The 14,969-nt window shown below is 36.4% G+C and overlaps 1 protein-coding gene across 1 annotated transcript in view; it reads left to right on the top strand.

Annotated features, from left to right (window-relative positions):
• The first annotated feature begins 6,951 nt into the window (after positions 1-6,951).
• The window catches only part of Lst (Limostatin), a 48,266-nt gene continuing 40,248 nt past the window's right edge, over positions 6,952-14,969 (top strand). Inside the window, exon 1 of the mRNA XM_067778087.1 lies at positions 6,952-7,665. Within this exon, the coding sequence (XP_067634188.1) occupies positions 7,657-7,665 (9 nt within the window). The 5' untranslated portion in view covers positions 6,952-7,656. The remainder of the gene's footprint in view (positions 7,666-14,969) is intronic.

Raw genomic sequence — 14,969 nt, 5'->3', positions numbered from 1 at the left:
CACAGTCAAGGGTTAACAATATTTTTTTTATTAAGCTATTGCATAGATTTTATCGTGGGCTTGGCGACTAAATCAAAAAAACCGTAACGGATATTTGTCAAAAAAGATCCGAAAAGGCTCGAAAAGGTTCGTAAAGGTTCGGTGTTAGCAACAGGCCAAATACATAAAATTGGATCTCTATCATAATCAGCGATGGGCAGGTTACCAAATTGAGAATGTGTTAGTAAACACGAACGCGTAGCGAGCACGAAAGCAAAATCAATTATTTATTTAGTTTGATTTCAATGCTTGAACGGTAAACACGTGTCACACGCACTCTTTGGTACTCTGTTTTAAGCGCGCGTGCGACACTTCCTCACTGTACGACCATCGAAATCAAACTAAAAGAGCTGTCGTTGATTTTCGTGAAGTAGCCATTGTGCTATCGCATATCGTATACATATATGGTCGCTTACAAGCCAACCTAATAAAACCGCACTGCGTTTTTTTAGCGCACGCAAACAACCGGCGTTTTTTGCCCTAACCCAAATAAGCATGGTTGCGACAATGTAAAGCATATGTGCAAACGTCAAATCTAAATGTCACGCAGAACAAAAATTTGAAATCGAGTTAGGTTTTCACGCAGCAAATTCAATTTGAGTTGCTCTCATACAAGTTGTATGTGCATGAGACATTTTTGACATTTTTGCGCGCGTTTATATTAGGTTGGCTTATTAGCAGGTGCTAGCTCACGCCCACCCCGGATCATAAAGTTAAAGTTAACGTTAACGTTAAAGTTAAAGTTAAAGTGAATGTTAAAGTTAAAGCGAAAGTTAAAGTTAAAAATAAAGTTAAAGTTAAAGTTAAGGTTAAAGTTAAAGTTAAGGTTAAAGTTAAAGTTAAAGTTAAAGTTAAAGTCAAAGTTAAAGTCAAAGTTAAAGTCAAAGTTAAGGTTAAAGTTAAAGTTAAAGTTGAAGTTAAAGTTATAGTCAAAGTTAAAGTTAAAGTTAAGGTTAAAGTTAAAGTTAAAGTTAAAGTTAAGGTTAAAGTTAAATTTAAAGTTAAAGTTAAAGTTAAAGTTAAATTTAAAGTTAAAGTTAAAGTTAAAATAAAAGTTAAAGTTAACGTTAAAGTTAAACTGAATGTTAAAGTTAAAGAGAAAGTTAAAGTTAAAGTTAAAAATAAAGTTAAAGTTAAAATAAAAGTTAAAGTCAAAGTTAAAGTTAAAGTTAAAGTAAAAGTAAAAGTTAAAGTTAAAGTTAAGGTTAAAGTTAAAGTTAAAGTCAAAGTTAAAGTTAAAGTTAAAGTTAAAGGTAAAGTTAAAGTTAAAGTTAAGGTTAAAGTTAAAGTTAGTTAAATTTAAAGTTAAAGTTGCAGTTAAAGTTAAAGTTAAAGTGAATGTTAAAGTTAAAGTTAAAATTAAATTTAAAGTTAAAGTTAAAGTTAAGGTTAAAGTTAAAGTTAAATTTAAAGTGAAAGTTACAGTTAAAGTTAAAGTTAAAGTTAAGGTTAAAGTTAAAGTTAAAGTTAAATTTAAAGTTAAAATTACAGTTAAAGTTAAAGTTAAAGTTAAAGTCAAAGTTAAATTTAAAGTTAAAGTTAAGGTTAAAGTTAAAGTTAAAGTTAAATTTAAAGTTAAAGTTAAAGTTAAATTTAAAGTTAAAGTTAAAGTTACAGTTAAAGTTAAAGTTAAAGTTAAAGTGAATGTTAAAGTTAAGGTTAAATTTAAAGTTAAAGTTAAAGTTAAATTTAAAGTTAAAGTTACATTTACAGTTAAAGTTAAAGTTAAAGTTAAAGTGAATGTTAAAGTTATAGTTAAAGTTAAAGTTAAAGTGAATGTTGTTAGTTAAAGTTAAAGTTAAAGTAAAAATAAAGTTAAAGTTAAAATGAAAATTAAATATTAACTTCTCATTTATTCAATAAAGGTAAAAAATTTGTTTTCTTATCGGTCACCACGCTTAAAAATGTTAACTTGAATTAATATCAAAGACAAAATTTGAATTAATATCAAAGAAAACAAAATGTTGCATAAATATTATAATTGCATAAGTTGATAATATGCAATAGCTTTACCGCAGCAGTCCCCGAGTGCCACACGTCCTTTTTTGAGTAGATACTTTTTCATTGTAACATGAGAAAACGAGCAGTTAAAGATTAGCATTTTATTGCAAAAAAAGTTAAATTATCCTGTGAAATAATTTCGAATAAAAAATTTTCCACTATTTGCTTATTGCTTACGCTTTCAATTTTTGTTTACATGAATTTTGTCACCTGAGCCAGTTTAAATTAACTTGATTTACATAGCTTTTATTTAAGATTTTAACATTCATTAAATGCCGCCTTTTCCTCGCTTAGTTTATATAATTACATTTATTGCCACTTTATCGCCACCAGTAATCTCACAGCTGATAGCGTAAAAAAACTCAAATATTTTTCTTACAAATTATACTACGCAACTAATATGATTCAAGAAACAAAGATGTTCAAATTAGTAGAATATTTACACAATTATTTCTTTTTATATAGATGACATGATTAATTTTGCTTAGTATAATTTAGTAAAATAAATTATTTTTAAAATTATTTCTAAGCTAAATAAGTAAAGGTGTCTAAGTTCGTGTGTAACCGAACATTATATACTCAGCGTGAGCTTCAATTGTACATTTCATTTCAGATAAATTACGTTTCTACATAACACGTGGCACCGCCCGTTTAAAAAAAATGTCTCCCCATTTCCTCTTAAAATAAAACTTGATAAGTGAAATATCATTGATTCAAAACTATTTTTTGCTAAGTTATAGCTTATTATTCTAGTCTACGACCCTTTTAAATTCTAGAAATATTTCCTGCTATAGGGAAAATGTGTGTACCAAATTTTATTACGATCCGTTAGTTTTTCTTCGAGTTATGTCTACCGAAACATAGAAAATTGTTTAGTCATAAAAGGGCCGGTGCCACGCCCATTTCTTAAAATGTTTTCCTATTTATTGTTATAAATACACTTGGGAAATGAAATACCATTGATATAAAGCTCATTTTTGCAAAGATATAGCTTATTTTATTCGTCTACGACCCTTTTAAAAATATTTTATATAAAAGTGGGCGTGGTCCTTAACCGCATTCGTTAATTTCTTCAAAGCATTCCTTATAGTAAAGGCAACCTCTCTGCCGAATTTTGTTACGATAGGTTTAACGGGTTTTGATTTATGATTAATAATATTTGTAAAATTGAGTTTATAACAAGTGGGCGGTGCCACGCCCATTTTAAAAATTTTTTTCAAATTTTTATCAAGAGCCTCAATATCAGTCCACAGGTCAAATTTCAACATTCTAGGTGTATTATTTACTAAATCATATGTAAAAAGTGGGCGTGGTTATCATCCGATTTCGCTCATTTTCAATAACAATCTATTTTGGGTCCACCAGATAAGCTCGTGTACCAAATTTTGTGAAGATATCTCAATATTTACTCAAGTTATGGTGTTAACGGACAGATGGACGGACGGACGGACATGGCTCAATCAAATTTTTTTTCATACTGATGATTTTGATATGTGGAAGTCTATATCTATCTCGATTTCTTTATACCTGTACAACCAACCGTTACACAATCAAAGTTAATATACTCTGTGTGCAAAGCACTCTGAGTATAAAAAAAAATCTGGTATCATCAACTGAAATTGGCGCCTAGACCATGTTGGCCGTTGCGTAGCACTTTATGTCAATAATTTCACGTTACCTGACGCCAATTGGGAGCATTTGTGTAGATGAAGTCTTCCCCACTTAACTATTCTAATCTGTTTGAACAGAAATAATTTCTGGTACGAATTTGTTTTTTTTTTTACATTTGCTTAATACAACCTGGAACCCGTTTCACAAAAATACAAGTCTTGTAATAAATAATGAATTTGTTCTGGCAAATTTTTCTTTATGAAGAAATTTACTTGTACTACAAGACCTGTATGTTTTGTCAAGCAGGTTTCTGGAAAGCGAAGGATTTTGAATTCATTGCACTATGTTAATGTGTGCGTAAAGCTCATCATTAAACTTCCTTCTATGCACTCCGTTGAAGCTACGGAGACAACTGGAAAGCTTTTCTCTTGAATATTCCAAGCTCTGTTTCCTTTCGCCGCCGGCCATGATTCTGAGTCAAACATAAGGATTGTTAAGATAAGAGTGAGGTCTTTACTTCTCGGTTGCTTACTGATTCTGATTAGAGTGATTTGCAACTTTACGAAGTCCTTCACAGTTGCGACTACTTGTCTGTGAACAGTGACACATCTGCTAAGCTGTGGGATGACGTTGTCATTTAATGACAGCAAGTATTTATTCTTGCCCTCTCTCACCGCAAGATCCATTTTTCTTGCATATACATATATACGGTTTAGCTTTGCTGCTCATATCGCACACCTAGATCAATAGGGAGCTAACGCAAAAATCTAAAATTTCGATGTATGAGTACCTTCGGACTTCCCATTTTCAATACCTACCGAACTGTATACTCGATTTATTAATCCCTCCACTAATCTACGAGAAAATACTATATACTTTAAAATTGCATTAGTGCAAAAGTCCCCAAGTCTGATATGTCGTTTGGTTAAAAGTGAACTACAAACCATTTACCCTTTTTAGAACCGTCGCCCACATCGGGAACTCCTAATTTGTGACTTTCTTCCTTTCCTATTTTTTTAAAAGCCTTATATAGTCCCCGTGCCCAGGTCCAACTTATTCTTCTTCTTGTAGCGGTAAGGAGACGCTCCGAAGGCTTTTAGATGTCGATGGTTCTATGCCGGATATTGATCCGAATGGTGCCGGAAAATAGCACGATCACAATGAGAACGATTTGATATAACCATGCTGAAATTTCTAAACTTTACAAGAGGAAACAGAGGAGCGTCAGACCCTAGTCTGCAGAATAAACAGGATACGCCACGGGTAGGTGAGAACGAAAATTAGTTTGGAGTAGCTATAAATTGCGCTGGTAACCCCTTGAAAGGGTTGTTATACACAACACATTCAATCCACCCTTATGGTTTGCTTAGCACTTTGTTACAACATTATTTACTGCCACTTAGCCGACTATTTGCTCGAGAATTTGGCGGTTCTGGTACCACGGATCACCCTGATAGAGCACGACAGAAATCTACTCTGAGAATCTCCTACTTTCGGGGTTATCTTGCTTTACTACCTCGACGATATTTCGGATGTTTTCGACTGCGCTTACAGTGAACTTTCCAGGTCTAAAGCCATGTTGCCTAGGGCATATTGAAAAAAGGAAAGGTAAGGAAAGGAAAGGCAGGGAATGGAGAGGAAACGACCGGAAAGGAAAAGAAAGGTGTATAATGATACGAGTTATTATAAACTAACTATCGATAACAAGATTTATGAGTTTGTTATCGAAAATTTATTGTAATCCGAGTGTTATCGATTTATTCTCGAAAAATTATAAATTTCCTATACAAAATTAAATATTTTTATAAAAACATCGATTTTTTATTAAAAACTTATAGAATTTTTTGCAGTGTTTCCAGTTTGTTATCGGAGTGTCATCTTACTTACTTACTTAATTGGCGCTCAACCCTTTAAACGGTTATGGCTACCCAACAAGGCGCGCCAGTAGCTCCTTCTCTCTGCCAACAGGCGCCAATTGGTCACACCAAGGAAGTTTTAATCGTTTTCCACCTGTTCCTTCCAGCGGAGGTTTCCTATAAAACAGATAGCGATAAAACTTCGAGGAATTCAAGGGGTTAATAATCGTGATTCATAGCTTCCGCAACCCAATTTCCAACCTCACCTATGCGAGGCGAATATCAGACACATATTTCGCAGGCGAAGCTCTGACGACCCCAAGCTCCTCATGGAATTAGGGGTTTGGGGCGTGATATGGCTTAGAAGGTTAAATGTGGTCATATTAAATCGTTTCCTAGATGGTCGGGCTACTACATTAGTAGCGCTTGTTACCGGAACAGACCATCAACATCGAAAAATTTCGGGAGTGTCCTTATCGCTACAACAGCAACAACATAATAGTTCAATATAAAATCAATGACACATATGTAACCCGTCAATGAAAAGCCGGCCAGAATCATTAAGAAGAAGATGACTCGGCGATAATAACTCATTTTCAATATTAAGTAAGTTGTCCCTCAAAAGCTTGAAAACTATTTGTTCCTAGTAAATTTACCTAGATTTGTTGTGATTCAATTATATGCATGTATGTATGTACATATGTATTACGATGGGTTCAGCAGGTTATTATTTGCGATATGTTATTAGTTTAATCACAGCAGACAAAACGTGCATCAACACCTAGTCTTACAACAACAACAACAACAACAACACCACAACAACAACAACAACAAAGTAGAATCAAAATCAAGTAGCTGCTGAACAGCTGTGAAGTGTTAAATGCTGATCAAATTGAGAAAAAAACAACGAAAACAATTTGCTAAATAATCAAAGCTCATAATAAAAAAAATATCAAATCATGTTGATGATCATTTAATATAGCTCTAAAGTTAAAACACACCTAGAACATGAAATAAGCAATGTTACGGTTGAGAATTACATATCTCTCTTTGCTAATGCTGTTAAATAATAATCAATAGAATATTTACGGTAGGAGGTTAATGATCTTGCTTTATCTGATTTCAAAAGCAAGGGGGGGAGGGGGGGCAAAATTAATCAAGCGAGTTTTTGTCGTAGCAACGTCTTCTTTAACAGCATAACCAGTTGATGTTGATGCTGTATGGTACATATATGTATACATACATATCGTTGTATATATGTCCTATGTTATTATAGCTCTACCACTGTTATTATTAGTGCCTCGTTGTTGTAGATGTTAATCGCGTCTTATTATTATTGGGTTTGTTTGTGCCGTTGTCGTTGATGTAGTTGCTGTGTTTTTGTTTTTCGTATGGTATATGTATATTTTTTTATTTTTCGTCGCAATAATGACGATCACAACAAAAATATGCACCAAGTTACAAGAAATTCATATATAAATGTGATTTTGTCACAACGATTCTTGACAGTAAAATAACAAAATTTGTACCGAATAGATCGTTGTCTGCGTTGACGTTGAGTGCAGTCAATTTGCGAGTATTAAAGCAAATGAGTGAATAATTTATAAAAACAATTTGTGCAACGATAATTTTGAAAGGTTTAAATTAAAAATTAAAAAATAAATATTCTCAACTCAAAATAAAAATTAATAATAAGAAAACGATAAAACATTAAAAATTGCAACAAAAGTGTCAACAAAAAAATTTTGCTCCCTCCTCATGCTGTGATAGTAATAAAAAACAAAAAATAAAAAAAAAAAATATGAAAATTTGTTGCGCTTGAAGAAGTAATGTTATGTATAAAAGCGAATACTAAACCTTGTAATTGTCAAGGAAGTTAAATAATTAGTTGCAAAATAATTAAATGCAAAGCTGTGCAAAAAATATTTGCCAAAACAAATTTTCCAAGTAACAATTTTTATTTGAAATTCGTTGTGCTTATTGCAAGGTGTATCAAGATAATAGTCTGTATACAAACATAAAATTATAAACAAACATAGCTTTGTAAATTTATTAACTTCATTACAAGGACATAACAGACACGCGGTTGCACATTAATTTGCCCTCGACAATTAAGTGTTTGGAACGAAATCACAAATAGGCTGTGAATATGGCAAAAGTGAGTATTTGAAGATATAAAATACCCAGTTTAAATAAATTTTATGCATACAGGAAGCAACGTATGCTAAATGCATTAAAAAGTATGTAAGATTCTTACATTTTGAATTGAAAATACATTTATTCATTCAAAAAGTATGCGTGCTGTATTAGTGAAAAAGTATGAACAATTCATTAGTACCCGAGTGGAAAAAGATTTATAAAAATAAAAATAAATGTGAGGCGCCATAACCTCCGAAGAGATTTTAGGTCCAGCTTCTCTTCCAATTTGCGTTGTGCACCTTTTAGTTCTTCCTACAAATTGGCGGGGCGGGACCTACTTATTTAATGCCGACTCCGAACGGCATCAGCAAGGCAGATGAGTTTTCACTGAGAACTTTTTCATGGCAGAAATACAACTCGGAGTGTTTGCCAAACACTGCCGAGGGGCGACACCGCTTTGAAAAATGTTCTTCTAATTTAAGAAAATTTTTTCTGAAATTTTGATCTTGCTTTTGCCGAGGAGTGAACCCAGGATCTTCGGTGTGGTAGGCGGAGAACTATACCATGACACCACGGCGGAAAAAGTTGTATGCATGCATGAAATATGCATGTTTTATCAATGACTGAAAGTTTGTAAAAATACAATTTTCTGAATTTCGTCTGCACATATATAATTCAGGACACTTTGAATTTTCTTAGGTGTCTTCAAACCTTTTTTTTTCCTTTATAAAATGTGTGTAATTGAAACAATTATTTTTTTCGATAAGACCTCCAGGACTTGAATAACTGATGAGAGATTGCGCGATTTGAAGCAGTAAACTTGGAATATTCTCGATGAATTATTAACGATAACCGACCGCCTGGCCCCAGGATGCTAAGAGTCATTAAACTGTTGCGAAGACAATTTTCAGAACGGTGGTGTTCTACCAAACAGTTTAGAGATGTGCGTGTATTAGTGGTCCATGTAATTTCAGTTCATGGCTTCAAGTTTCACCATCTCTCAGCATATCAAAGCTATTGTTATTATAATTACATGTGCGCCATAAATTCCTATTGGCCAATGGAGGGATAATGCTTTCATACATATAAAACATACGTAGGGATTAGGGCTGTGAACTGCAACCGGATTTTTCAACTATCCGGATAAACCGGATATTCGAATAACCGGATAGCTAAGCAAAAAATCTGGCTATCCCGATATCTGGATTCATAAATGGAAAATCCGGATATCCGTATGTCCGGATAATGGAATATAAAAGTTGAATATCTGCATATCAGAAATGAACAAAGCAAATATCGAAAAATTATTCACAAAATATGTTTGTAGATTATTAAATTAACTTCAAAAATTAAAAAGGTACAATTTTACAAACAAGTGAAAATAAGAACAGTGCCATTTGTTTATATTGTGAAAAAACGCTACAAAACAAAGGATCGACATCAAGTCTATGGAGCCACTATCGGAGTTTCGATCTTCAAGAGAATGGTATGGACGCAAATGCTGTTCGGTGTTTGAGCCCTGACATAACCAGTCATCCATGCCGTGCACATACACTTCAATTGAGGGTTAATTTAGAAATGAAACAACATGAATGTTGTGGAGTCATCCAAGAGGTTTCCAAACAGGTGATGAGTTTCAAACATTCGAGTAAACGTACATATGCTCTCGAGAAAGATTTAATACAAACTGAAAAGACAGTTCAAAAACTAATCCAAAGTTGTTCAACTAGATGGAATTCAGTTCTTTTTATGTTGGAAAGAGTTAAAGCGCTTAGATCTTCTATTGTTGCAGTAATTGCTGATCGTTCAATTTTCAACAACAAGGCCGCTCAAAATATCGCAATTTCTGACAATGACTGGGATGCAGTTGATGTTCTGATAGATTTACTCACCCCTTTCGAAATTGCGACAAATGTGCTCAGCAGTGACAGCGAGATTACATTTTCTAAAGTGAAACCCATCATTCATAAAATTATTAATAAGCATCTGGAATTCAAAAACACTGATACGAGGATGGCAAAACATTCAAAGCAAAAGTACACTGCAGACTAAAGAAGACGTTTTTCTTTTGAAGACATTGAAGATCCATCTCTGGAAAATATCATTACTGCACATATGGCGACTTGTCTTGATCCGAGGATCAAACAGTTGAATCACGTTGAGACCGATGCTTTTCGTAACAAAATAAAAATCATGTGAAAAAAATGGCAATAAAATGGGTACTGCTGATGTGAATGCCCAAGAAGAAGCTTCGTAAAACAGTGACCTCACGGCGATGGATATACACCTAAATGATAATGACAGTGACACAAGGGAGGAAGACGATTTTCAGCGCTACTTATTCGAAGAACAAATAAACCACAATCTCAGTGCCAGAAATCGGTGGCAAGACCATGAAAAAATATATCCCAATCTGTCGAAAATCGCCAAAAGATATATTGCGAAGAGTATTTTCAAGTGCTGGAAATGTAGCTCGTCCAACACGAAATTGTTTGAGTCGGGAAATGATATCGGCACTTGTTTTCTTACACCAGAACAAGAGGCAAATAGTTTAACATCGTATTACATATTTCTCAATTCGAGCCTTTTTTGTATTCACTGTTAATTGATTTAAATGCCCTACGAATTTATTGTTATTAATGTTAAATAAACATATAGGGGACATCAATTTGCTGCTTTCCGGATTTTATCCGTATCAACGGATATCCATATGGATATCCGCATATTCGAATATGCGAATAGTCCCAGCCCTAGTATGGATGTATATGTAGATGTTTTTCTATTGCTTCTGTATGCATTCGGCATTAATACAGCCATATGCATACAGAAGTAGAACAAAGTGAGTAATAGAGTATGTATGCTCCCTGAGAAATTACATGTGTAAATGGAAATGAACGTTCATTTAAACTGGCATGCATATATAGCTCCAAATCATGTCTCAAATATTGATGTTGTTGTTGTTGTTGTTGTAGCGATAAGGTTGCTCCCCGAAGGCTTTGTTATCGATGTGATGGTCCTTTGACGGATACAGATCCGGTACGCTCCGTTAACACAGTACCATTAAGGTGGTAGCCCGACCATCTCGGGAACGATTTATATGGCCACACTAAACCTTCAGGCCATCCCTCCCTCCCCACCCTCAAGTTCCAGGTGGAGCTTGGGGTCGCCAGAGCCTCGTCTGTTAGTGAAACAGGATTCACCTCGGATAGGTGAGGTTGACAATTGGTTTTGAAGAAGCTGTATATTGCGCTGGCAACCTGAAGGGTTGCGCTACACAGCAACTTGAATCTGGTATTTTAGTCACCTCTTACGACAGGCATACCTACCGCGGGTATATTCTGACCCCCTAACCCACTGGGAGCTCAAATATTTATGTTGCATACATTTCCAGCTGGGTATTCAATCTTTATAAATAATCATAAAATATGAACTTCAAAAATTCAAAGAAATAATAGCAAATTTATAATTTTCAAATATGGTAAACAGCATAACTTTGAATGAATGGAAACCGCAATTTCTGCAAATATTAAAATATTGCTACTCATAAATTTGAATATTTACCTACCCAATACATCGAAGGTTAACAAAGTTTATGCATATTGGACTACAAAATGTTTGGTCAGACTTTTATGTTTCCTCATACGTATATTAGGAAACAGTGATAAATGTGTTCAATCACCATTTAGGGGTAGCCTAAATAGTTAGCTAAAGTGTTGCAGCATATTTTCTAAAATAAACACAATAATAAAATTAATGTTAGGTTAGGTTGAACTGCCCGGTCAATAAATACCCCACATAGACTGAATGTATTACCTGTTTTAGTGTAACCAGAATTTGTTTGGCGACAAAACAGAAGAACTCCAATCAGGTGCCAGGAATTATAAAATAACTCCGTCCTCTTGGCAAGTACTAGAAGTTTTCTAGGACATTGCTTAGTTGCTGACTCGAGATGTGGCAACACTGCCGCCCCTGATAGCTGGAGGCTTAATCTGGTGAGCGCAGGGCACGAACAAAGAACGTGCTCAACCATTTCTTCCTGCAGATCGCATAAGCATGTGACGCCAGAAGGTAATAGTGCCCATTTTTTATGCCCACCGTGCGCCTTAAGTCTTTTTATCATCAGAGATATGAAACACTTTGTGAATCAAATATCGTTTGCACATTTTTAGACAATTTTCAGCCCCGCACTTCTGCCCTCGCCTTTCCTGCTTGATGAATCAAATGCAATTCCTCCCTCGTTTTATTTCTCCCAAACGGATTGGGACGTCTAATGCCGATTCAGCGAGTGCAGTATCCTCCTTTGTCAACTCATCAGCATAGCATCATAGCTTCCATTCTTTTATGACCGGAAAGCCAGTATATATGTATGGTACGGCCTGAGAGAAGATTTTCCAATGCTTCTTTGCATTCCAGGACACTCCTTGATGAAGTAGTGTGGAAGGTTATTGGCTTAATTGATGAGACTGTAGTTTAAGTACGCTTAACCCAGAATATCTGCTACTTTCTACACAGCTATAATTTCCACATGAAAGACGCTGCAGTAATCTGATAGCCTTAGGATCTACTTATTTCTGGATCGAAACAGAAAACAGCAGAGCCGAAAAATTGGCACCAATAAATAAATTTTATTAGAAAATGTTTGCCTTTACGACGGGCATCCACCCAAAAAATACAAAAATAATACTTGGCGCGATCCTCTCCCGAGAAATCCTGTCCCGTAGGTTCAGATCAACCAACTCCAACGTTTTATGAAGAAACGACTAGAGACTTATCGACTTCAAATCCTAAAGTGATACATGAGAGCTTCTGCCGGCCTTTGAAATGAAGATAACCTTTGAACGTGTTCCCAGACCTCAGAATATAGCTGAGCCAAAGAAAGTTGGTTTAAAAAATGACCAGCGGCAGAAAATCCCTAAAGAACTTTGAAGAACAGGCGGAGACTCCAGCGCAACTTGGACATCGGGAAAACGATTGTCCAATAGAAGGGATTCTTCGGTGCTCTTCGATCATCCCCAATTATTATCCCACAGCTACCCTAAAGGGGCCAATCGCGGATTCATTGGTACCTTCCATGTTTACGCAGCAGCTTCTCCACGAATCTCGCATGGCTATCCTTACTACTCAAACTGACATTATAGAGCTCCCAGTCTGAGAGTAGCTTACTCCTCCTACCTCTATTAAAAAGCCGCCTACTGGACGCTCTAACGTCGTGAAAAAATCAAACCACCTGGGCAGATTGCCCTTCCCCCTATGAGTTTTCATCAGACATGACAGATGAAAGGCGCTTTCCTTGCCGAGGTGAAGTTTTCGACCAGGACGTCTATTTTAGTTTCGGAAAGTCCAAACTTTCGGCAGGAGCCGCAAACAATAGCCCCCTCAGCTTCCTACAATACAATCCCAATTAGCGCTTTTAGGGTTTCTGAAAGATATTTAACTAGGTCGTACTTCGTTCGCAGAGAGCTGAAATATATCGGTGGAATGAGAAAGAGTGCTCGTTGAGAATCCTCCAACCCAACATTCAATCTACCAGTACTCTACTAGCCAGGGTGAAGTCCAGGACCTCCTCCTTTATTGCTGTAAGAAAAGTAGGGTCATTCCCCCCTGTTACAAATACAGAGTCCCATAATCTACTCCTTTTTCTTGGTTTTCGAGCTCCCCCAGATGCTGTGGTGGGCGCTCGCATCGGCACCCACAATTATGCCAACACTTCTTCGCCTTGCTTGAGCGGTAGTTTCACTCAGTATGGCAGGTGGTGATCTCACTACATCCCTTTAGGATAAATACGCTGAGACCTTACTAACTTACTTAATTAGCGCTTAACCGTTAAACCGGTTATGGCCGTCCAACAAGGCGCGCCAGTCGCTTCTTCGCTCTACCATCTGGCGCCAATCAGTCACACCAAGGGAGTTTAAACGGTTTTGCATCTGGTCCTATTCGAGGCTTGTTGTTTTCTTTCATTGGAGTGTGGATAGCCGTGACCGGTCCCAAGCCCAGCGCACAAGCCAAATATTATTTATATAGCGAACCACGTGATCCAAGACAGACGCCCGCTCGCAGCCGCACATCGCGGGGGGCAGACGCTGCCGATGAAGGATCCCACAGTTAGCCTTAAACCGAGTATGTCAGAGTTGCCTAGCCAAGTTGTCGCTTTCTCACATTAGCTCACCCCTAAATGGATATTCGGTGTTTTCAAAATAATCGCTCTGGCCATTCCCGGTGGATGGCGGTATTCTACTGTGGACTTCTGCACACGCCTCAACCCTCCAATATACGCTGAGGCCACTGACAATTAATTGCTACCTCGCTTGTGGTAGACTGTAGTCACATAATCATTGCTAAAATTAGAAAGAGTAAAGGCTGTAATCTCCTTTTTAATAAGCACAGAGGATCTAAGCTCTCCTGCCTCCAAATGTACCAGAGGAGCTAAGTTTTTTGTCCGTAATCCAGAAATCTTTCCACTGAGCTGTAACCACGGCTCCTATACAAGGACTATATCCACTCCACCTTCTTTAAGGCAGAGCACCAAATTAGTGGAACCACCACCCTTAGAGTGCTGAAGATTGATGTGACAGATATCCATCATAATCGTCATTCTTCAGCACACCATCCTTGGCGGTTTCGCTCTTGGAGGCTAGGAGTTCGTTCTCTGTCCTATCAAACAGACGACCAGCACTGACAGAGCCCGTATCGACGAGACGCCAACATTGGTTTCACTGTCCGAATAAGCTGGGTCAGCAGCTACATCCATGGGTACTAGGTCTCTTGCGAACGCCTCCATCCACCGAGAAGTTTCTGGTGAAAAACAGCCATCTCTACTTTCCATTAAGCAAAATCAGTACTTGCCGACGTGGCTCAACTAGCTCTTATACCCTGATTACCTTCCAGTTATGTATCGGGTGGTTTGTGTTGAAATATCGCAGCAACTCCAGAATATTCTCTGGCTGAGAAGATCCAGGAGACAGCGACATTCGAGCCCTCGGTCGAAGGGGCAGATCTCTCCGGTTCACCGCTCTTTTCCAGACATCCCCAACTAAAGAAATTATTCTCGCCGGCATGTCATGAAAGAATAATCCTGAAAACAAATTACAAATAAAGCGACAACTTTAATTAAAGTTAATAATTTTGCAAGAAAAAATCTACACTAATTAAATTTTGCAATTCATTCGCACCATTTACCAAATCCAAATAAACACAACGAGCTCAATAAGAAATATTTACTTATATACATTAAGTTATAATTAAAATCCTCTTTCAAGCCAAACTCGAATTAATCCAGTTAAAATGCCATAAAACAAAGCCGCATGACAAAGTTGATGGCAGCGC

Source organism: Eurosta solidaginis, chromosome 3 (assembly GCF_040869045.1).
Source record: "Eurosta solidaginis isolate ZX-2024a chromosome 3, ASM4086904v1, whole genome shotgun sequence".
Lineage (NCBI taxonomy): Eukaryota > Metazoa > Arthropoda > Insecta > Diptera > Tephritidae > Eurosta > Eurosta solidaginis.
Note: the sequence above shows the minus strand (reverse complement) of the source record. Positions and strands in the feature narration are given on the sequence as shown.